Source organism: Mercenaria mercenaria, chromosome 12, assembly GCF_021730395.1.
Source record: "Mercenaria mercenaria strain notata chromosome 12, MADL_Memer_1, whole genome shotgun sequence".
Classification (NCBI taxonomy): domain Eukaryota; kingdom Metazoa; phylum Mollusca; class Bivalvia; order Venerida; family Veneridae; genus Mercenaria; species Mercenaria mercenaria.
The window spans coordinates 32,787,961-32,812,647 of NC_069372.1; the positions used below are offsets into that span (position 1 = coordinate 32,787,961).

General features: G+C 37.5%; 1 protein-coding gene across 1 annotated transcript in view; it reads right to left on the bottom strand.

Moving 5' to 3' along the window:
* LOC123533998 (replication protein A 70 kDa DNA-binding subunit-like) overlaps nucleotides 1-12,561 on the bottom strand; it is a 34,931-nt gene extending 22,370 nt beyond the window's left edge. Inside the window, exons 1-5 of the mRNA XM_045316012.2 lie at nucleotides 12,443-12,561; nucleotides 8,822-8,869; nucleotides 1,983-2,061; nucleotides 1,330-1,438; nucleotides 424-596 (exon numbers count right to left, since the gene is read on the bottom strand). Of these exons, the coding sequence (XP_045171947.1) occupies nucleotides 424-596; nucleotides 1,330-1,438; nucleotides 1,983-2,061; nucleotides 8,822-8,869; nucleotides 12,443-12,475 (442 nt within the window). The 5' untranslated portion in view covers nucleotides 12,476-12,561. The remainder of the gene's footprint in view (nucleotides 1-423; nucleotides 597-1,329; nucleotides 1,439-1,982; nucleotides 2,062-8,821; nucleotides 8,870-12,442) is intronic.
* Between the last annotated feature and the right edge of the window lie 12,126 nt (nucleotides 12,562-24,687).

The window sequence follows — 24,687 nt, forward strand, 5'->3', positions numbered from 1 at the left end:
ACCCTAAATAGTCACTTCTATTCAAAATAGGGGTGAAACTGAACAAGAATGATGTCAACATTGTAAGACACATGCTCCCACTGAAAATGCTTGCGAGAATAAATTGTAGTCAAACAAGATATGTGTTCATACAGAACTGCTGCCCCCCTCCCCACACTTCAATTCACTGTACAGTGTGTATTTTTCACAATGTCAAGGACCATAACTCCAGTTCAACAGTGAAATCCCAAACGGAAACCATTGCTTCATCTCTAATGTTTGATGACTCTAGGTTGAACACTTTTTTAGATACATGGGACAAAAGCTTTTATGCCCTGAGCAAAAAAAAAAAAAGAAGAGGGACATAAACCAAAATCTTAACCAATGCAGACAATCAAGTCATGACAATTCCATTTTCTTTTCTTCTTTTTAGGAATAAGTTACCTTGTGCTGGTCTGTTAACAACACTGTTTGCTATTGTGTTAGCAACTGGAGCTTGCTGGGCTGGTGCCTGTTCTGAAACTTGTCCAGGTTTAAATGGTTGGGGGTTCCCAATCCTTCCATTCACCTCAGAACCTTTAGCTAACACTTCAACCTCCAGTAGTATCATAACTCGTCTAAAAAACATATACACAAGTCTGTAACATTTGCAAGCAACACAAATCAAACACAATTTTAGCATTTTACCCATTAAATCCATATTAATCACAGGGATCTAAATGGGCCTAAATCATTCACATGAAAGAGAACTTCAATCATTTGACCTATACAGTTTTAAAGACAATTTCTACAGTTATGTTTTAGCATATACATTTATCTAGAAAATGTCATCAGTGTTGAGATATAAAATAATTTAACACTAATCAAACTTAAAATCTATACCAGAAAAGAAGTCTAAAGTTTTCTTCAAATTTTGGAATCAGAAAAACAACATTTTTTGGTGTTTATGGCAACTTCATCTAACAGTAAATATTTTAAGGATATTTTCATATAATTGCGTGTTTTTGCATTCTCAAATACTAGGACACAAAAATGTAAGCTTGCCATAAACTTTTGATCAGCACAAATACAATATTTGGCAATGCTGACTTTGACCTTTTGGATGCCTCACCCTAAACTAAAATATGTCTGCCCTTTATCAATAGTTTAAGATATGTGAGATTTGATGACCAATGGGGCAGTACTTACCAACATATATTTAAACTGAGAAACTTGCCATAAAATTTCAACCAGTATTAGTACATTTGACCAAAGTGACCTTAACGTAAATGCTGCACTGATGCCGACATCTTGGCGAGTACAATAGCCCTCCTTATTCATCAAAGTTGTGCTAAAAGCTATAGACTGTACCTATCTCCTTGTAATGTATTGCAGATGTACTGTTTTACTCTGACTACACAATGGTTGTCCATTTCTCCTGTTTGCATCATTTCATTTAGCTGTGTTGCCAACATAACATCTGAAATATTGTTACTTTTATCATATTGTATCACATACATTTAACCAGAACAAGAAACCTGCATATAACATGTAACCAAATGCTGGAGAAATGTCCTTTAAACATGACTGAGAGTATTGAGCCATAACTAAGACTGCTTTTAGTATAATCACATGTCTCCCTTATAGCTTAATATAAACAGAAAAGTTAATTGATATGCAATACAATATTTTCATTTTTGGTTGCATCAATTCATTGAATCATACCTGCAAGAACAAATAAAATTTCCATTTATCTAATGAAATTTCATGCCTGTGGAATAAGATTCACAATATTTACCTGCAAGTGGGATATATATCTGATTTAGAGATGCCTTTGTGGTTGATGCAGTGTAATAAGTATCATCTAACTGGCACAGAAAACATTTTATTTTACAATTTGCTTAAAAATATTTAATTTTATCTAGAAGGCACCATTATCACTAATATCTGACTACAATGTAATTTTGAAAGCACACAAATGAATTGAACTGGCAATTACAATACCCAAAAAGAAATATACACACGTGAGTAGCTGTTTCTTCCATCTGACAAGAGGAGTCTGTACCTGTCAGTCCCACTTCCAGAAGATATCAACTTGCTGCTCTACAAACATAATATTCTACCTCTCTAAATATGAATTAATAGGAAGTTTTAGTAAAACACACACATGACCTCATACTATTTCTGTTTAGTGTTGAACTACCCAAATTAAGATTTCCATCACTGACTCATGACCTACTGTTAAACCCAAGTTTGCCCATTTACAACTTGATCTAAATTTCTTAACAGGAGTGCCCTGGAGGCCATGTTTTTGACAAAACAAAATAATTTAACAATCTTGGTAGAAGGTCACATAAGGACCATTTGTGTGAAACTATTTTAAAATTGGGTCTGCAGTTTTACACAATAAGATTTTTAAAGTTTCCACAATATACATAAATCCCTTAGCTGCCATGTTTTTTGACGAATCGTAATAATTTGAACATTCTTGACAGAGGGTTATAAAAGGACTATTTGTGTGAAATAATTCTGAAATCGGACAAGCAGTTTAACAGAGATGTTGTTAGAAAATTTTTCTATTTTTTGTTCTGGGGGCCCTTATTTGCAACCAAAACATTATTGACAGTTTTGATCTTTTAGCTCAATTTGTGACCTTGAACTTCCATCTACAAGAGTTGGTCCTAGCACTGCACATCTCACTGCCAAGTTTACAATCAATACCTCTGTTATAAACTTATGCCCTGGACATGAATTAGGATGGATGGACAGATGTGGGGACTGACGCACACACCATGAAAAATCAAGAAGTTGCGAAATGGACGCAAGTGAAAAAAGTTTCCATATACAAAGTGAAATAAATGCCTATAATGTATAATGTGTATATATGTACATGGACAAAGGATCCTGTGCATGGTAAAACCCTGCCCTTGGTCAAATATGTTTCAGGAAAGATATAGGTGACATAAATTTTTATGCAATTTTAAGCATATTTTTTACTAAGTGAAGGGCCATAACTCTGGTATGGCTGAATGAAATTTCTAACAAAACCTTAGGTGCACAAATTCAACAGGGCTCGACACTAACACTGGTCCACTGGTCCGAGGCCAGTGAAAAGCAACAAGGACCAGTAAAATATTTGGAGGACCAGTAACTGTTTCATTTAAAAATTTAGCGGAAACTGCTCTTCGGACCAGTGGCCCAAAATGGTTAGTGTCTGGCCCTGTTCAAATGCTTAATAACATTCCTACAAATTAACATGGTTTCATGATTCTAGGTGAAATATATTTAAGGTATCTGAAACACAAATTTAAGCAGTTTTTTTTATTTTTGTTGGGTTCAACGTCGCATTGACATAATTTAGGTCATTTGGAGACTTTCCACCTTTGTGGAGGAAAACCCAAACTGTCCCTAGGTAGAACCACCAACCTTCCGTAAGCCAGCTGGATGGCTTCCTCACATGAAAAACTCCCCTAAAATATACTTCATGTGAAAGATGATACTTATTATATTCAAAGAATGAATGATTTTGTTAAACACTGTTTGCTCCGACACAACATCAATTAGGTCATTTAATCTCTTCTAAGAAAAGTTCCTTGGCCTAATCTATTTGTGTAGTCTTTCTTCGATGTAATGTTTTACAGTCTGTCTTTGATTTAACACTTACTGAATTCTTTCATCTTCAGTGAAATGCATGTTGCTGTTTATTACTGATTGGCTTATTCTTAAAAACACTAGTAATGGATACATTTTTCTGTGACAGACCCAGAGGACTAACTTAAAACAAGTGAATGAAGTATTGCCATGCAATACAAAGTCCCCTACTGGAAGGCACCTAATTTTCTCTACTGCAGTATAACATAATGAACTGATATCTGTCAATGATGTATAAACAATATTGTACTACATATACAATTTGTTATAACAACACACTTGGATTAAAATGTGCATATATAAAAACCCACAGTTGTTTTCATATTGAATTTTTTTGGCTGATTATAAAAATGTTATCATGTAAGTTATTTATAGTAACAACAAAGGGAAATTAATCTTTAAAAAAAAAAAAAAAAAAAAAAAAAAATCTATATAATATAAGTCCACAAGAAACCCTTTACCAGGTAGAGATAGGTCAAAATACACCTAAAAACTGGATGTAACATGCATGCTGTACCACAGAAAAGTGGTCTCGATTTTTCTCTACCGCCAGTAATAAAAAAGTTACAATAAAATCTATTTATAGTAACAACAAAGGGACGTAATTCTAAAAACAAGGGTGCCTCATGGTGGTGAACATTTGTTCCAAGTTACATCAAAATCCCTCCATGCATGAAGAAGAAATGTTCCGTACAAAGTCATTCTTGAATTTGACCTTTGACCTCTAAATATGACCTTGACCTTAGACCTAGGGACCTGGTTCTTGCGCATGACAAGTTGTCTCATCCAGGGGAATATTTGTGCCAACTGATATCTAAATCCTGCTTTGCATGACAAAGTTATAGACCGGACAGGAAAAAAATCCTCTTGACCTTTGATCTCAAAGTGTGACCTTGAACTTTAAGCTAGGGTACTGGGTGTTGCGCATGACACGTCGTCTCATCATGGGAACATTTGTGCCAAGTAATATTAAAATCCCTTCATGGATGGCACAGTTATGGACGGGACAGGAAAAAACTCTGTTGACCTTTGACCCCCAATTGTGACCTTGACCTTTGAGCTAGGGGTCCGGGATTTGCGCATGACACGTCGTCTCATCATGGGGAACACTTGTGCTAAGTGATATTAAAATCCCTTAATGAATGTCAGAGTTATGGACCGGACACGAAACAGACCCTGTTCATGCTATGTTAACATTTGACTGTTTAGTGTGACCTTGACCTTTGAGCTAGGGGTCTGAAAGTTGTGCATGACACATCGTCTTATTATGAGGTACATTTCTGCCAAGTAATATTAAAATCCCTTCATAGATGGGAGAGTTATGGACCGGACAGGAAAAAAGCCATGTTTACCTTTGACCTCCAATTGTGACCTTGACCTTTAAGCTAGGGGTCCAGGTTTTGCGCATGACATGTCGTCTCCTCATGGGGAACATTTGTGCCAAGTAATATTAAAATCTCTTCATGGATGGGAGAGTTATGGACCGGACAGGAAAAAAGCCCTGTTGACCTTTGACCTCCAATTGTGACCTTGACCTTTGAGCTAGGGGTCCGGGATTTGCGCATGACACATCATCTCATCATGGGGAACATTTGTGCCAAGTAATACTAAAATCCCTTCAAGGATGGGAGAGTTGTGGACCGGACAGGAAAAAAGCCCTGTTGACCTTTGACCTCCAATTGTGACCTTGACCTTTGAGCTAGGGGTCCGGGTTTTGCGCATGACACGTCGTCTCATCATGGGGAACATTTGTGCCAAGTAATATTAAAATCCCTTCATGGATGACAGAGTTATGGACCGGACACGAAATTACGGACGGACGGACGGACAGACGGACGGAATGACGGAAAAGTGCATTCCTATAGTCCCAGAAACTGGTTTTCAACCAGTAGGGGACTAATTAACTGGCTGACACAATTCATACAAGAGGACAATGATGGTCCTGAATCGCTCACCTCTTCCCACATGACCCAGTTTTGAGTATGACATCATTATTTGACATAGTGACCTAGTTTTTGAGCTCATGTGACCCAGTTTTGAACTTGACCTAGATATTATCAAGATAAAAATTCTGACCAATTTTCATGAAGATCCATTGAAAAATATGGTCTCTACAAAGGTCACAAGGTTTTTCTATTATTTGACCTATTGACCTAGTTTTCGAAGGTAGGTGACCCTGTTTTGAACTTTACCTAGATATCATCAAGGTGAACATTCTCACTAATTTTCATGAAGATCTCATGAAAAATATGGTCTCTAGAGAGGTCACAAGGTTTTTCTATATTTATACCTACTGGCCTAGTTTTTGACCGCACGTGACCCAGTTTCGAAACTGACCTAGATATCATCAAGGTGAACATTCAGATCAACTTTCATGAAGATCCATTGAAAAATATGGCCTCTAGAGTGGTCAAAAGATTCAAATAATTTTAGACCTACTGACCTAGTTCTTGACCGCAGTTGACCCAGTTTCAAACTTGACCTAGATATCATCAAGATGAACATTCAGACCAACTTTCATACAGATCCCATGAAAAGTATGGCCTCTAGAGAGGTCACAAGGTTTTTTTATTATTTGACCTACTGACCTAGTTTTTTAAGGCATGTGACCCAGTTTCAAAATCGACCTAGATATCATCAAGGTGAACATTCTGACCAATTTTAATGGAAATCCATTCACAAGTATGGCCTCTAGAGAGGTCACAATGTTTTTCTATTTTTAGACCTGCTGACCTAGTTTTTGTCCGCACATGACCCTATTTCGAACTTGACCTAGATATCAACAAGATGAACATTCAGACCAATTTTCATACAGATCCCATGAAAAATATGGCCTTTAGAGAGGTCACAAGGTTTTTCTATTATTTGACCTACTGACCTAGTTCTTGATGGCACGTGATCCACTTTCGAACTTGACCTAGATATCATCAAGATGAACATTCAGACCAACTTTCATACAGATCCCATGAAAGATATGGCCTCTAGAGAGGTCACAAGGTTTTTCTATTATTTGACCTACTGACCTAGTTTTTGAAGGCACGTGACCCACTTTCGAACTTGACCTAGATATCATCAAGGTGAACATTCTGACCAATTTTTATAAAGATCTCATGAAATATATGGCCTCTAGAGAGGTCACAAGGTTTTTCTATTTTTAGACCTACTGACCTAGTTTTTGACCGCACGTGACCCAGTTTCGAACTTGACCTAGATAACATCAAGATGAACATTCAGACCAACTTTCATACAGATCCCATGAAAAATATGGCCTTCAGAGAGGTCACAAGGTTTTTCTATTATTTGACCTACTGACCTAGTTTTTGTCGGCACGTGACCCAGTTTCGAACTTGACCTAGATATCATCAAGGTGAACGTTCTGACCAATTTTCATCAAGATCTTGTGAAATATATGGCCTCTAGAGAGGTCACAAGGTTTTTCTATTTTTAGACCTTCTGGCCTAGTTTTTGATGGCAAGTGACCCAGTTTCGAACTTGACCTAGATATCATCAAGGTGAACATTCTGACCAATTTTCATGAAGATCTTGTGAAATATATGGCCTCTAGAGAGGTCACAAGGTTTTTCTATTTTTAAACATACTGACCTAGTTTTTGAAGGCACGTGACCCAGTTTCGAACTTGACCTAGATATCATCAAGATGAACATTCTGACCAACTTTCATAAAGATCCAATGAAAAATGTGACCTCTAGAGTGGTCACAAGCAAAAGTTTACGGACGGACGGACACCGCGCGATCACAAAAGCTCACCTTGTCACTTTGTGACAGGTGAGCTAAAAAACAGTGTTCGCTTTATCACATCAGTTTATATCAATTTTGCCATTTTGCTTCCCGAAAATGATTCAATATATTCAAGAACCTTATATCTATCTATCTATTTACACTGCAGCACTCCTCTTTACGAGAATTATGTGCAGCTGCGTGCCTGTACAAGAAATTTAAAAGTAGTATGGATAGAAGGATAAAAGTAATACACGATGTGTATTGCAAGCATGAAAACAGTTGATAGTGTTAAAAACAAGAAGGATTTACAGATAAAAGCAGTTTAACAAGAGGACCATGATGGTCCTGAATCGCTCACCTCTTCCCACATGACCCAGTTTTGAGTATGACGTCGTTTTTTCTATTATTTGACATAGTGACCTAGTTTTTGAGTTCATGTGACCCAGTTTTGAACTTGGCCTAGATATTATCAAGATAAAAATTCTGACCAATTTTCATGAAGATCCATTGAAAAATATGGTCTATTGACCTATTGACCTAGTTTTCGAAGGTACGTGACCCTGTTTTGAATTTTATCTAGATATCATCAAGGTGAACATTCTCACTAATTTTCATGAAGATCTCATGAAGAATATGGTCTCTAGAGAGGTCACAAGGTTTTTCTATTTTTATATCTACTGGCCTAGTTTTTGACCGCACGTGACCCAGTTTCGAAACTGACCTTGATATCATCAAGGTGAACATTCAGATCAATTTTCATGAAGATCCATTGAAAAATATGGCCTCTAGAGAGGTCAAAAGATTTTTCTAATTTTAGATCTACTGACCTAGTTTTTGACTGCAGTTGACCCAGTTTCAAACTTTACCCAGATATCATCAAGATGAACATTCAGACCAACTTTCATACAGATCCCATGAAAAGTATGGCCTCTAGAGAGGTCACAAGGTTTTTCTATTATCTGACCTACTGACCTAGTTTTTTAAGGCACATGACCCAGTTTCAAAATTGACCTAGATATAATCAAGGTGAACATTCTGACCAATTTTCATGAAGATCTTGTGAAATATATGGCCTCTAGAGAGGTCACAAGGTTTTTCTATTTTTAGACCTTCTGACCTAGTTTTTGATGGCACGTGACCCAGTTTCGAACTTGACCTAGATATCATCAAGATGAACATAAAGATCCCACAAAAAATGTGACCTCTAGAGTGGTCACAAGCAAAAGTTTACGCACGGACGGACGAACGCACGGACGGACGCCGCGCGATCACAAAAGCTCACTTTGTCACTTTGTGACAGGTGAGCTAAAAACAGATCTATCATGTTAAGCATTGTGTGCAAGTTTGGTCACACCCTGCTTAAACTGGTTCAGAGTGGAGGCTTACACAAGTTGTACTGGAAGGGAATTCCCTTATAACCAAGAACTTCCGCTATATTTGATTTCTACTGTATTCTAGTAGCTTCACTTACGATAATCTGGAAAACTGGACTGTCACAAGGGTTTCCACTCACAATTGCCTGAAATTATAATTTAATACATATTAAAATGTTAAGGTAAGCAAGGAGTAATCCCACATCTGGCTAATGTCAATTATGGTTAAAAATGAATTGCATTTATTTTAATAGCATTAAAACCAGTCCAGCTACAAGGACAACCATGCTCTGCATGACACAACGAGGCCTAAAATAAAATATTGTTGGCTTGCCATCGCACAAGCAACCCGAAAAAAATGTCGCGACCCAAAATATTTTATTGCCAGATCCAGTAAGATTTTTTACTTGTAACGACTATATGTTAAATAGTTCTAAGTTCGAATAGTTTTTGGAAAAAAAAACCAGACAAAAGTACATTATAGTAACTCCCCTCAGATATTTGAACAAAAAAACAAAACAAAGCATTCTAATTGCCAATAAAGCAAATTGAGCAGTATTTATCACAAAATCAAATTTAATTCGCAAGGTACTTGCCACATGAGAGAAGCATTTGTAAACTGTTATAATTTGTTTTAACTTACAGGTATGTGGTTGTATTTTATTTGTAAACGCTTTGAAATGGCTGTTTAGTAATGACATTCGCATAACCATGATCGTTTCTATGAAATGCAGTTGTCATTTTTTTTTCAATTTTAAATTACTTATGATCGACATGAACTATCCACCCAGGATCTGAAAGTGGTGAAATTTGTTGTTGGCATGCAGATATTTAGCCTTATCTTTTTTGGTTGTTGTGCTGAAATGCAACACTGCCAAGTTGTTTACCTTCATTTAAGGTTAGTACATAGTACCCACTTTGGGGGTATAGCCCATTACGAGAAAGGCAGTGGCTACCATTACGGTACCGTAATCCTAGCCTCCGGTTCTAGGATTACGGAAGTTCTGTGAGGAGAGGCTAGGATTACGAAAGTATTTAAGAGGCATCAAATACAAGTTAGGACATGCATAAATGATGTTGTAAACTAACTTACTTCACTTTACTAAAATAGCGATTTTTCATGCCTGCCTTAGGCCTATTATTTCGCGTGATCTGTCTGCCGTTTTTGGGTTAGTATAATTTCAATGGCGGCGTACGGAAATATCATTGAAATATGAGTGTCAAAGTTAAGATTAAAAAAAAAAAAAATCTGCAGATACAAGCCCGACCAGGCTACCGAATTTTCCTAATTTGATTTTAAAAAACATGCTGATTAAACGAGTATAGCATCGTATGTGATTTCCTATAATGATCTCCATTAATAAACGCATATATTGTTCAAGAATGCATCAAGCATTGTCCAGACTGAGGAACACTTGAATTATTATTGTTTTTTTTTTGCTCTCACATGCGTTGACAATCAAACCCAAAGTGTCAAAGATGTAACTGCAGCGCTAACTGGCTGAATACAATCACCTGTAGTGTAACAAATAATCTGATTAGCTTTCACACTTCTCGCGAAAATCTCACAAGTACCTACATTGTAAGTAGGCGAAGCTTAAATTATGCTATCAGTGAGTGTACATACGTGTGTATGTATTCGGCGCTCATTTTGACATCTTGCAAATTGTCAACAGCCCAAGTAGCAGTAATTGGCGAGTGCGTTTGAGGTTAGATTTCATTTGGTAATGAGTGTAATGTCCGATGATTTTGGACTCTGGCAATGCTGATCTGGATTGCAGTATTCAGAGTTAAAATTGTTTGAAAACATGGCAAACATATGTGTCTTTTTATTCCTTCAAACATGCATAGAAGTCTGTGAAACAAAATGTTATATGGTGCAAAAATTAAGCATTTCATGGTGTTAAAGTTCGGGCTAGTGAAATTGGTGTCGGACTTGGAAATTTTCCTATCTGGTAGCCCGAACGGGCAAGTGGATTCAAATCTGAATTTCGTACACTGTTCTATACTTTGAATTTTATGATTTAAAACCATATTGTATGTTACTAAAAGACCATTTTTGTTGACTTGATGAAAAAATTACAGGTATATACAAAACATAGATAATTCTATAATATTTCCCCGCGCCATCAAGATTATATTAACCCAAAATGGCCTATCGATAGCACGAAACAATAATGAAATTAAGTGAAGTAAGTAAGTTTACAATGTCATTTATGCATGTCCTAACATATATTTGATACCTCTTAAATACTTTCATAATCCTAGCCTATTCTCATAGGGCTGTCTGTAATCCTAGAACCGGAGGCTAGGATTATGGTAACGTAATGGTAGCCACTGCCCATGAGAAAACCCAGGTAATTCTACTTCTACTGCAACAATCATTTACTGATTATAACTGCTTGCCAACCATTGTCACGACTATACAGAAAAGTTTAAGATGACAGCACAACTCTAATAAATAAAACATTAAGAGGCGGACCAATCTGTGCTTCAGTTTGTACGATCATTTTCATTTTGGCAGTGGCTAGAGAACCGGAATCGGTTCCCTAGACAGCAAACTTATTCGTCTGGAACCGTTTCTCTAAGCAAAATACCGTGCATAGGCTAGGGAACCGGAATTTTATTTCTATGCATAATGCTGCCAAAATCCACTTGTTTTCTTGGTAAGTGTCATGAGTATTATTATCTTAATTAATTTTACCATGCCCTTGCACTTATCTGCGTTTACTGTCTCCAAAAGTGTACCGCCTCATACCGTGTCCGCCATATTGTAATGATACAAACTAGTACGAACTATTTTGCTGTTGTTGTTTTTTTAATGTTATTTGCTTTAAAAATGTACTATGTTTAAATTGTTTAAATATGAAATAATATGTATTTCTATTAGCGTCATTACATGTTTATAGATGTACAAACTAATTCAATTCCCATTAAAACTTCCTGCGGATTCTTTGATCACTTAAAATACTGGTTTGTAACACCTCGGCACTTCATATTTAAAGATATGTGATCAATACAAATTAACAGAAATTACTTAATTTGTTTTCAATTGTTTCTTTTATTTTATTGTATCTTTTAAGTTTAAATTTCAAGTTTATTTCGGCTTGCTCCAATGCCGATGATTTCTGCATTCATTCGTATAGTTTATTTTATCATTCCAATATGGCGGACAGTATGCGGTTTGTACACTTTTGGAGACACAGTAAACACAAATAAATGAAAGGGCATAGCTTGCTGAAATGGTAAAATTAAACAAGATAACATGCATGATACTTACCAAAAGAAACAAAGTGAATTTCGGCGGCTTTATGCATAGAAAAAAAATTCCGGTTCCCTAGCCTATGCACGGTACTTTAGCTAGAGAACTGGTTCCGGACGAGTAAGTTCGCTGTCTAGGGAACCGATTCCGGTTCTCTAGCCACTGCCTTTCATTTGATATTCAGTAGATATAATATATCTAACAGGTACAAATAGTGTTACGCCATAGTGATGCACCTAAATATGGGATATTGTCCACACATTCTGCCGAAATTTCACCACTCACAGAACGTTAGAAACATCTGATCTGAGCTATAGCATAATATGGCATACAGACTTTGGACACTGACTTTTGTTAGGGACAGTGTCGAAATCAGAATACTATAATTTTCATATATCACACAGCGCGCAACAAGAGTCGATAATCCTGTAGCAGTTACATAGATGAAATACTTTACCTCGATTGCACCTTCTGTCAAGTCGAAAGCCATCTTTATCGTATGTGATTTACTTTCTTTGCAAAACTTCTTTCGCGGAAAAAATGCAATCCGCGCGATATTTACTATCGTTTGCGCATGCGTACAATTAAATACATTACGAATTTCTCTAATAAAACAGAAATCGTCCGACTGTGTAGAAATGATGTTTTAGCTCCTTAATTACAAGAAACTAAAATACTATGCTGGCTGGCCCCCTAACCACTAAAAATACCCTAACCCATTAGATCACAGTCATTCTGACTTCTAGTACACCAAGACGCCCTGCCTCCAGACCAACTATATAGATTTGTAGCATTTCTACATGGTACTCCCAACTATGACTGGGAAGCTACTTTCTGGGGCAGGCCTGGATTCAGGGGACCCGACCCCCTCCTCCATTTGGCTGAGAAGTGACCCATTCTGATCAAAGTTGCACCCAACTTTTTTGGCAAAGGAGTAATATTTCTCAAAATTCAGACCAAAAATGCACTAGAGCCCACCATTTCATACATATTTTTCAAATATTTTAAGGGGAGATCCCCTCAAACAATGAGAGTGCCCCATCCCATACCTCGAAGTTTATACCAAGAAGCACCATAGGAACCATTTCATATTTATATTTGAAGAAGACCCCCGGGTCCATGCTAAAATGATTGAAGTACCCCTCACGTACCTCAAAATTTCGACAAAAAACGCACCAGAGGCCACCATTTCATGCTTATATTTAAAAAATATCCAGGGGAAACCCCCTAAAATTACGGGAGTACCCCTCACGTATCTCAAAATTTAGACATAAAAAATGCACCAGAGGCCAGCATTTCATACCTATATTTCAAAAATTTCCGGGGGGTGGGGACCCCCTAACCCCCTGAAATAATGGGAGTACCCCTCCAGTTCCTAAACAATTAGACAAAAAAATGCACTGTTGACCACAATATCATAACTATATTTCAAAAATTTCCAGGGGGAGACCCCCTGACCCCCTAACACGAGCACAGTTCACTCCCGTACCTACCCCCATTTGGCTCTATGCGCTTCTCTGGTGACGCATTTGTTCTACACTGATGACCCCACTCTCCCCCATCAAATATTTCTGCATCAAAACACAGTGAAGCCTACACTATTATAAAATTAGTAGTATTATATTACAATATAATGGTTAAAAGGCGATAAGAAAACATTCATTTCAGGTTGGAACATCCTTATATTATATTAAGAGAAGCACTGGATTAAACATGATGCGGTTAAAATTTCTGTACATATATCCGTAATGATCTTGCTTTCTCAACAAGACATGATCTAAATGATACATCTAATATTTTTTTATTTTTCGAACTTCTACTTCCTAGAACAAAACCTATTATTATTGGTACAATTAACAGATCTCACAAACAGACAGCCTTTCTGGATCATTTTGAAAGTACTTCGTCTAGGTTAGGTCTAATTGTGAAATCATGATTCATGGTGACTTTAACATTTGTTTTAAAAGGAAATCAAGTAATATTTTTAAATTGTATTCTAATATATTAAGAATGTTTGATCTTAATCAGATTATTTCTGAGCCAACAAGAATCACAGATACTACTAGTAGTCTGTTAGACCATATTATTTATAATACTACTGAGAAATTTCTCAGTCAGGAACTATCCCTGTTGAAATTAATGATCACTTCCTCACTTTTTGTACTCGAAAGTCGGTCAAGATACCCACAAAGAAACAAAGTATTGTTAAATTGAGATCATTAAAAAATTACAATAAAGAAGACTTTGTCTATAAATTGACCAGTGAAAAATGGGATGCTTGTTTTAGCAAAAGATGTAAACTCGGCCTGGCTGGCTTTTAAAGACATTTTTATGAAAGTATTAAACATTGTTGCTCCTAGTAAAGAAATTAAACTTAAGCAATCATCTGAACCTGGGATGACCTCAGATATTATTGACCAGCCTCTACTTATACAATTTAAAAAGAATGGTCGTAAAGAAGATTATAAAATGTTTTGTAAACTAAGAAACAATTTTCAAAGGCAAATCAGAAAAGAAAAAGCTGAATATTTTTCTAATTGTTGGCATTGCTGTGTGGCCCTTTCTGTATGCAAGGGTAACTAAAGCCATTCTCCAGTTTTATGGAACACTGCCAGAACCGAGAGAAGACATGTAAACTTAACAAATCTGAAAAAAAAAGAAAAGTCAAATATGAAGTAATTTGTAAGCTTGTTTCTTCTAGAAGTCTTGGTGATATTTGATCTGGGCCTGAGGTCTTGTGAGGATTAAGGTCTTTAAGCAGTTTGGTTTTGTACGCTTTCATTTTCAATGATAACATTAGGCATGGCATTTTGTAACGGTTGAGTTTTTTTTTAGATTTAAATAATGATAATTCAGACAAAATTTCAAACTTAAAGATTTAGATTTGGAAAAAAAAACAGACTCAAATTGTTCATTTAGTATGTTAGTTTTCTTTGTTTGACAAGTGTGTGCATGTAATTCCATCTGAATTCAGTAGTGCTATTCTAATGTTTTTACATATTTTATGCTTCACAAAAGAACAAAACTTCATATTTATTTTCTTCTTTGTTTGAATCGCTGGTAAAGCTGACATTTTCCGAGTAATTCCAGTAAGACCATCTTGTTTTTTTTTGTAATTCAGATTTTAGAATAGACAGTTTATTGTTTTTTTTCCAGTTTTGAACAGTTTAGATTTCCTTTTTCTCTTTTGACTCGGTAGTATAATTTATCTCTTTGTTGAAATTTTCTGATTGTTTCTTTTGTTAGTCATGGGGGATCACTTTTTGGCTTGGTTTCTTTTGTATGGATGTATTTGCCTGATAATTCTGTGACCTTATTTTTGAATACTACCCACAGATGGTTTGGGTCTGTGTCAGGCAAACCTTTGAAAGACGTTGATTGAATCTACTTGAATATGTATCTGTCTGTTCCCAGTTGGCTTTATTAAATATGTCAATCTTTGTTTTGGTCTGTAAGGGTCTACTGATTTGCATTTTTATTTCTTAATAACCCATTGTATAGTAGGAAGACCCTAAACTTGGAAGGGATTTTGTACTATAAATTTTGCTAGGTGTACTTACTTACTTACTTTATCCTCTTCGCCTGTGGTCGGCACAGGGCATTCGTTACAGCTTTCCATCTGTCTCAGTCCAGTGGGCCGCTCTTTACGCCTCACCCTTTGCTAGGTTGGTTTGTAAGAAATAGATCTAGAGTATCAAAGTTTCTAGTTGGTGACATTACAACCTATTCAATATCAAAATTGTGGAAATGTCTTGAAAATGTTCTTATAGAGACCTGCTTTATATTGGTTTGTGATTGATCCCAGTCAAATGATGGCATATCAAAAATCACTCAAAATCCAAATAATACTAGATTTGATGACTTTCCTGATTGAGTCCAAAAAATAATTTGAGCCTTTTTCGTCATTTTCAGAAGGTTTGTAAAATAATGATACATACATGCTTTTTATTTATATAGGTATACTGCTCTTAACCAATACCAAGTTTGAGCCAAATTTGAGTTCTGGCTTCGCCGATGAATCTTTTTTTGAGACCTCAAAGAGTAATCAACTTCTTTGCTTATTTGTCTGTCTTCTTGAAACGCAAGAAAGTCAGAAATATCTAGAAAAAATTGCATATGTGCGTATTTCTGGTTTCAACCAGGTCTCCGTACAGACAATGGTATCAGGTTTTACCTGGTTGATGACCCGGTGGTAGTTAGGAACATTATTTCTAACTGATCTACAGTTTATGTTAAGGTAGTTCTGCACGTTTGATAAACCGGAAGTAGCGGCATAATCTCATTTATCCAGATGACGTAGAATAAACCCAGGATTTGGCGCACAGAAATAAAATCATTTTATGGATTAATGACAACACGTTAGTAAATTGATTGCAACGGCAACGCTACTATCTTTCTACAGTTAAAATATGATATTAAAACATCTGACATGTTAAATAATTTCAAATAATGTCTGAAAATCAGCTTGAAAAGTTCGGAGCTCTTTAATGATGCGCAAGTATCTCAAAAACAAGCACACGAACCTATGTATTTTATTTCACCATATTATAGGCCATATATGTATTTATGACTGTGTGGTGTGAAGATCCATTAAAATCTACAATGTACATTGTAGAAAAAAAATTATTCGCGAAAATGATATCAAATTTGTGAATCCCATAATGAAAAATTGTGTGAGGTACAATTTTTTCAAGTCAGTCTTGCAAAAACTCAAGCACACGACCCTACCTTTTTTATTTTCCGATTTTCTAAAGTATAATCTGAAGTTCTAAAATATCACTATTTAATCAAAGTCTACAATGAACTGGTAGTGAAATATGCAGAGTATCCAGATATTATATTAATGGATAACGAGTAATATTTTCTTTTAAGCATATCATAAACAGAAATCGATGTAAAAGACACGCACATAAACATATAAAGAGCTCTTATCGATTATTTGGCAGCCTAAACAGGTACTATTCTTATACATATAGGATCACCCAGTTAAAGTGCAAACAACGATTCAATGCGAATTGGTGATTATGGTATCACGTACATTGGATATAGAACACTAGCTTTCCATTGAAAATGTCTATACAATTTTAGTATTGTCAGAATAATTTGTATCTTTCATATATTGATAAAAATAAGTGGTGCTGCTTTATATATTACGAGAGAGAGAGACAGACAGAGAGAGAGAGAGAGAGAGAGAGAGAGAGAGGGCACGCAATACTCTACACCTAAAGACTGGAGAAAGAAAGACCAAGCGCAGCAAGACACAATCTGATGACAGGAAAGTTTCAGCCTCAATTATAGCAGTATCATTAGATGATCAACGTTTAAAAGACAACATAGAAGATGGACGGCTTATGTTAGCAGATGGAAAATCAATTTCGGGTACTGTTGTGGTGGGAGAAACAAATGAAGAACATTCAAGATAGGAGATAAACTCTGCATGATATTTCTGAAATATCAGACTTTAGGTTGAAATATTAAGGTGTTTAATCTCTGATAATAAATTCAGGAGGATGACTCAAAGTATTATTGATGTCAGTGGTACACGATTTGTAAAAATCGAGAAATAGTAAAAAGAAAAAGAGATTTTGTATACACATGATTCCTTAAGTTATTGAAAAACTGAAAGTATTTTCTTGAGAAGGGGGCTATTGTCAGAGTAATTTGTATATTTGATATATTGATAACGTAACATATAAGCACAGATAGTGCTTGACTCCCTTTTCATGTACTTATACAAACCCTAACCATTACACCAGTCAATATGACTGTTGGTACTTTTTGATATTTTAACCCTAAATCACTGTCATTCCAACTGATGGTACTTCTTCAATCTCTAACTACTAGACAAGTCATCTTGACTGCTTGCACTTCTTGAATCCCTAACAACTACACAAGTCATGGTGACTATTGGTACTTCTTGAATCTCTAACTACTACACCTGTCATCCTGAATGCTGGTACTTCTTGAATCTACTATACAAGCCAAGCTGAATGCTGGTACTTCTTGCATCTCTTTTAAACTACTAGTACTATACAAGTCATCCTGACTGCTGGTACTTCTTGAAACCCTATGCACAACACCAGTCATCCTGATTCCTGGTACTTCTTGATATCCTAACCACAAGACCGCAGTCAAACTAAGTACTGATAATTATTTACACTCTTACCACTACATCACATTCATCCTGACTGCTAGTGCTTCTTTACATTCTAATTAGCAGACTAGTCAGCCTAATTGCTGGTACTTCTTGATACCTTAACCACTAGATCAGTCATTAAGACTGCTTGAACTCTTAACAACTTAACCAGTGATTCCAACTGTTTGTTATTCTAACCAACAGGCCAGTTATCTTGGCTGACGCCTTAACCTCTATACCAGTCATCCTAACTGCTGGTACTTCTTGATGTCATAACCACTAGACTACAATCAGCCTGAATGCTGGTACTTCATAACCACTAGACTACAATCAGCCTGTATTGATGTCATAACCACTAGACTACAGTCAGCCTGTCTTGATGTCATAACAACTAGACTACAATCAGCCTGACTGCTGGTACTTCTTGATGTCATAACCACTAGACTACAGTCAGCCTGGCCTCTGGTACTTCTTAACATCCCAACTACTAGGCTGTCGTCCTGTGTGCTGGTATTTCTTAAAACACTTCTCACTAGACCACAGCCGGCCTGGCTGCTGATACATCTTGTCACCCAAACCACTATACAAATCATGCTGACTGCTGTTTTTTTTATATAGTATCCATTATCCTGACTGCTACTTCTTTACAGCCAACCTACCAGACTGCAGGATCCTGAATACTAGTACTAATTTGTATCCTTACTAGTAGACCATAGCCATGACTGCTGGTATTTCTACACAACCTAGCCCGCCCGCTTAGCTCAGTAGGTAAGAGCCTTGGTCTACGGATCGCGGGGTCGTGAGTTCATTCCTCGGGCGGGGCGCATGTTCTCCGTGACTATTTGATAAACGACACTGTGTCTGAAATCTTTAGTCCTCCACCTCTGATTCATGTGGGGAAGTTGGCAGTTACTTGCGGAGAACAGGTTTGTACTGGTACAGAATCCAGGAACACTGGTTAGGTTAACTGCCCGCCGTTACATAACTGAAATACTGTTGAAAAACGGCGTTAAACCCAAAACAAACAAATCTACACAACCTAACTACCTGACTGCAGTCATCGTGACTGCTGGTTTGTCTTTGTATTCTTACCGGTATACCTCAGAAATCATGACTGCTGGTATATCTCGACACCTTAACCATTAGAGCACAGTCATCCCAACTGCTGGTTCTTTTCTTGACACCATATCTATTAGTCCAGATTCATCTTGACTGCTGGTACCTCTTGACACCAAACAATTTCAGCCCGACCACTGGTACTTTTTGATACTATAACCATTATGCCACTGTCTGCTAGATTTCTGGTAATTCTTAACACTAACCCTTGAGCCACAGTCGTCTTGACTACTTGTACTTGCTGACATCATAACCACTAAACTACAGTCCATCTGGCTACCTATACTTAAAAATATCCCAACCACTAGACCACAGTCACTCTGAGTACTGTTACTTCTAGACAGCCTTGCCACTAAACCATATTCAACCCAACTGCTGGTACTTCCACACACCCTGACCACTAAACCACAAACACCCTGACTACTAGTACTTCAAGACAGCCTTACCACTAGACCATGGTCAACCTGACTTCTGATACTTATTGCCATCCTAACCACTGCTGGTACTTCCAGACACTCTAACCACTACACCACTGTCACCTTGACAGCTGGTAATTCCAGACATCCTAACCACTAGACAACAGTCACCCTTACTACTGGTACTTCCTGGCACTATAACCAAGTCACAGTTGTCTTGACTGCTGGTACTTGTTGACATCCCAACCACTAAACTACAGTCCAACTGATTGCCCATATTTAAAAATACCCTAACCACTAGGCCACTGTCACCTTGACTGTTGGTACTTCCAGACAGCCTAACCACTAGACAATATTCAACCTGAACACTGGTACTTCAAGACAACCTTACCACCCTGACTGCTGGTACTTCCAGACAGGCTTACCACTTGACCATATTCAACCTGACTGCTGGTACTTCCAGACAGCCTTAAAACTAGACCACTGTCACCTTGACTGCTGGTAATTCCAGATCCCCTAACCACTAGACCACAGCCATCCTGACTACTGGTACTTCCAGACACCCTAACTACTAGACCACAGTCACTCTGACTACTACTACGTCAAGACAGCCTAACCACTAGACCATATTCAACCTGACTGCTGGTACTTCCAGACACCATAACAACTAGACCACTGTCACCCTGACTGCTGGTAATTCCAGACACCCTAACCACTAGACCACAGTCACCCTGACTACTGGTATTTTCAGACAGCCTAACCACTAGACCATGGTTAACCTGACTACTAGTACTTCAAGACAGCCTAACCACTAGACAATATTCAATGACTGCTGGTACTTCCAGACAGCCTAACCACTAGACATCAGTCACCCTGACTACTGGTACTTCCAGACAGCCTAACCAACAGACCATGGTCAACCTGCCTTCTGCTACTTATTGACACCCTAACCACTAGACCATGTTCAACCTGACTGCTGGTACTTCCAGACACCCTAACCACTAGACCATGATCAACATGACTGCTGGTACTTTCAGACACAATAACCACCTTGACTGCTGGTAATTCCAGACACCCTAACCACTAGACAACAGTTACCCTGACTACTGGTACTTCCAGACACCCTAACCACTAGACCATGGTTAACCTGACAGCTGGTACTTCCATATACCCTAACTACTGGACCATGGTCAACCTGACTGCTGGTAATTCCAGACACACTAACCTCTAGATCAGGGTCAACCTAACTGCTGGTACTTCCAGACACCATAACGACTAGACCACTGTCACCTTGACTGCTGGTAATTCCTGACAACCTAACCACTAGACAACAGTCACCCTGACTACTGGTACTTCCAGACAGCCTAGCCTAACCACTAGACCATGGTCAACCTGACTGCTGGTACTTCCAGACACCCTAATCACTAGACCACAGTCACCTTTACTGCTGGTAATTCCAGACACCCTAACCACTAGACCAGTCACCCTGACTACTGGTACTTCCAGACAGCCTAACTGCTTGACCATAGTCAATCTGACTGCTGATACTTATTGACACCCTAACCACTAGACCATGGTCAACCTCACTGCTTGTACTTCCAGTAGACCACATTCAGCATGATTACTGATACTTCCAGACAGCCTATCCACTGGACCATGTCCAATCTGACTGCTGATACTTATTGACATCCTAATCACTAGATCGCTGCCACCCTGACTTCAAGAACTTTAACTTATAAACAACCTTACCACTAGACCTGTCACCCTGACTATTATACTAATTGACACCCTAACCACCTGACCACGGTCACCCTGATTACTGGTCCTTCAATTTATTGACATGCATACCACTAGATCATTGTCACCCTGACTGCTGTAACTTCCAGACACCCTAACCACTAGTCCATGGCCAACCTGACTGCTTGTACTTTCTGACACCCTAACCACTAGACCATTGTCATCCTGACTTCAGGCACTTTAACTTATTGACAACTGTAACCCTGTCTGTTGTACACCCTACCACCTCACTACAGTCACCCTGACTTCTGGTACTTTAACTTATTAATTAACACTTTTACCACTAGGCTACTGTCGTCCTGTCTTATTGCATGTTTTGTCACCCTAATCTCCAGACCACAGTCATCATGACTTCTGGTACTTATAAACACCTAACTACCAGACTACAGTCACCCTGACTTCTGGTACTTTTTAACACCCTAACCACCAGACCAGAGTCATCCTGATTTTTGGTACTTAATAACAACCTAACAACCTGACCACAGTCACCCTGACTTCTTGTCCTTACCACTAGACCATTGTCACCCTGACTGCTGGTACTTTCAGACAGCCTAACCACTAGACCATGGCCAACCTGACTGCTGGTATTTATTGACATCCTAACCATTAGACTTGTCATGTAAAGCCATGACTTCTGGTACTTAGCAACACCCTTTACATTTTTTTGTCATAAAGCAAGGACTAAAAGCAAAGACATAACAGCCACTATGAAAGTATTGTGAAGCACTTTTTTCAGTTGGTTGTTGATATAGATATACAACCTTAAGGCTCGATTTGTATAATAATCAAGATATGTGTACTGGCAAGATACTGTATTTTGGTCCCTTTGTTTAGGTTTTCATTGCTTTAGTAAACAAGAGGGCCTAGATGGCCCTAGGTCGCTCATCAGAGTAACACACCATAACAGTATAAACATGTTTCACCTAGTGACCCAGTTTTTGAAACCACATGACCAAGTTTCAAACTTGTCCAAGTTTTCAAGGAGATAAACATGCTGGCCAAGTTTCATGAAGATTGTAGAAAAAATGTGGCCTCTCGAGGGTAAACAAGATTTTTCTTTGATTTGCCTAGTGACCTAGTTTTTTTTATCCAAAAAACAAATATTCTGACCAACTTTCATTAAGATTTGACCAAAAAATGTGGCCTAAGTGTAAACAAGCATTTTCTTTTGATTTGGCCCAGTGACCTAGTTTTTACCCCACATAACCCAAATTAAAAACCGTCCATGATTTCATGAAAACAAACATTCTGACAAAGTTTTGTGAAGATTGGAGCAACAAAGTGGTCTCTAGAGTATAAACAAGCTTTTCCTTCGATTTTACCAAGTGACAAAGTTTTTGACCCTACATAACCCAGATTCGAAATCATACAAGACTTCATGATACCAAACATTCTGACCAAGTTTTTTTGAAGACTGAATAAAAAATGTGGCCCCTGGAGTGTAAACAAGCTTTTTGTTTGATCTGACCTGGTGACCTAGTTTTTGACCCCACATGACCCAGATGAAAATTCATCCGTGATTTCATGCAGACAAGCATTTTGACAAAGTTTCATGCACATAAGACAAAAAATGAAGCACCTATTACACAAGGTTTATCTTTGATTTGACCAGGTGACCTAGTTTTTGACCTCAGATGATCCATATTCGAATTTAACCTAGATTTCATGAAGAAGATCATTCTGATCAAATTTCACGAACATCCATTGAAAAATGCAGCCCCTATTGCACACACATAGTTTTTCTTGACTGGGTAACCTAGTTTTTAAACCCAGATGACCCAGATTCGAACTTGGTCTAAATATCATCAAAAATAAACATTCTAACCAAGTTTCAAGAAGATAGGGTCATATATATGGCCTCTAGAGTGTTAACAAGCTTTCCCTTTGATTTGATCATGTGACCACATGACACAGAATCGAACTTGACTTATAGGTCATCAAGACAAACATTCTGACCATTTCTCACGAGTTTCAAACTTAAAATGTGGACTCTATACAGTGTAAATGAGATTTTCCTTTGATCTAGCCCACTGACCTAGTTTTTGACCCAATATGATCTAGTTTCGAACTTGACCTAGATTTCATCAATACAAACATTCTGACTAATTCCCATGAGTTTCAAACTTAAAATGTGGTCTCTAGAGTGTTAACAAGATTTTCCTTTCATCTGACCTAGTGACCTAGTTTTTGACCCACATGACCCAGGTTCAAACTTGGCCTAAAGATCATCAAGATAAACATTCTGACCAAGTTTCATGAAGACAGGGTCATAAATGCGGCCTCTAGAGTGTTAACAAGCTTTTCCTTTTACTTGACTAGGTGACCTAGTTTTTGACCCCACATAATCCAGATTCAAACTTGACCTAGAGGTTATCAAGACAAACATTCTGACAAATTCTCATGAGTTTTAAACTTAAAATGTGGTCTCTATAATGTTAACAAGATTTTTCTTTGATCTGGCCTACTGACCTAGTTTCTTAACCAATATGACCTAGTTTCAAACTTGTATTGAGATCATCAAGACAAACATTCTGACTAAGTTTCATAAAGATAGGGTCACAACAGTGGCCTCTAGAGTGTTAACAGTCAAATTGTTGACGACCACGACGGGCGGACGACGGACACAGGGCGATCACAAAAGCTCACCTTTGAGCATTTTGTGCTCAGGTGAGCTAAAAACTTCAACCAACGGCGATGCCGACGCCTACACCGGGGCGAGTGCAATAGCACTACTTTTTCTTCGAAAAGTCGAGCTAAAAAAATCATGAATGGAGGTAGGACAACAAATTCTTGTGCCAAATTTCAATAAAACTGGAATAAGAATTTCCTTGGGTCAGAAAAGGTGTCTCAGTATTAACAGACGGACAGATGAACAGATGACTTATTGCTGGTAAATTCTAAACAAACACTGCCATGTTTTAGTTGAGATAACATTGACATGCATTGAAAATACTCCAAATATCTCTGGCATTTAATGACATAATACATGTCTGACAATGCTAAAAAGGATCAGGTCTTAAGTCATCTGTCCAAAAGTAAAAAGAAAGTGATGAAATAGTATGTATTTACATTTATTTCAAATATTACCTTCACTGGAATACCATCTGCTTAAAATCATTGTATACCGATTATTAATATACTCCCAATTAAGACTATGGGACAAGATGAAATACTATTACCCTTCTTGAACTTGAAGGTTCAACAGTAGAACATCTAAGAAGTAAGTCAAACAACTGA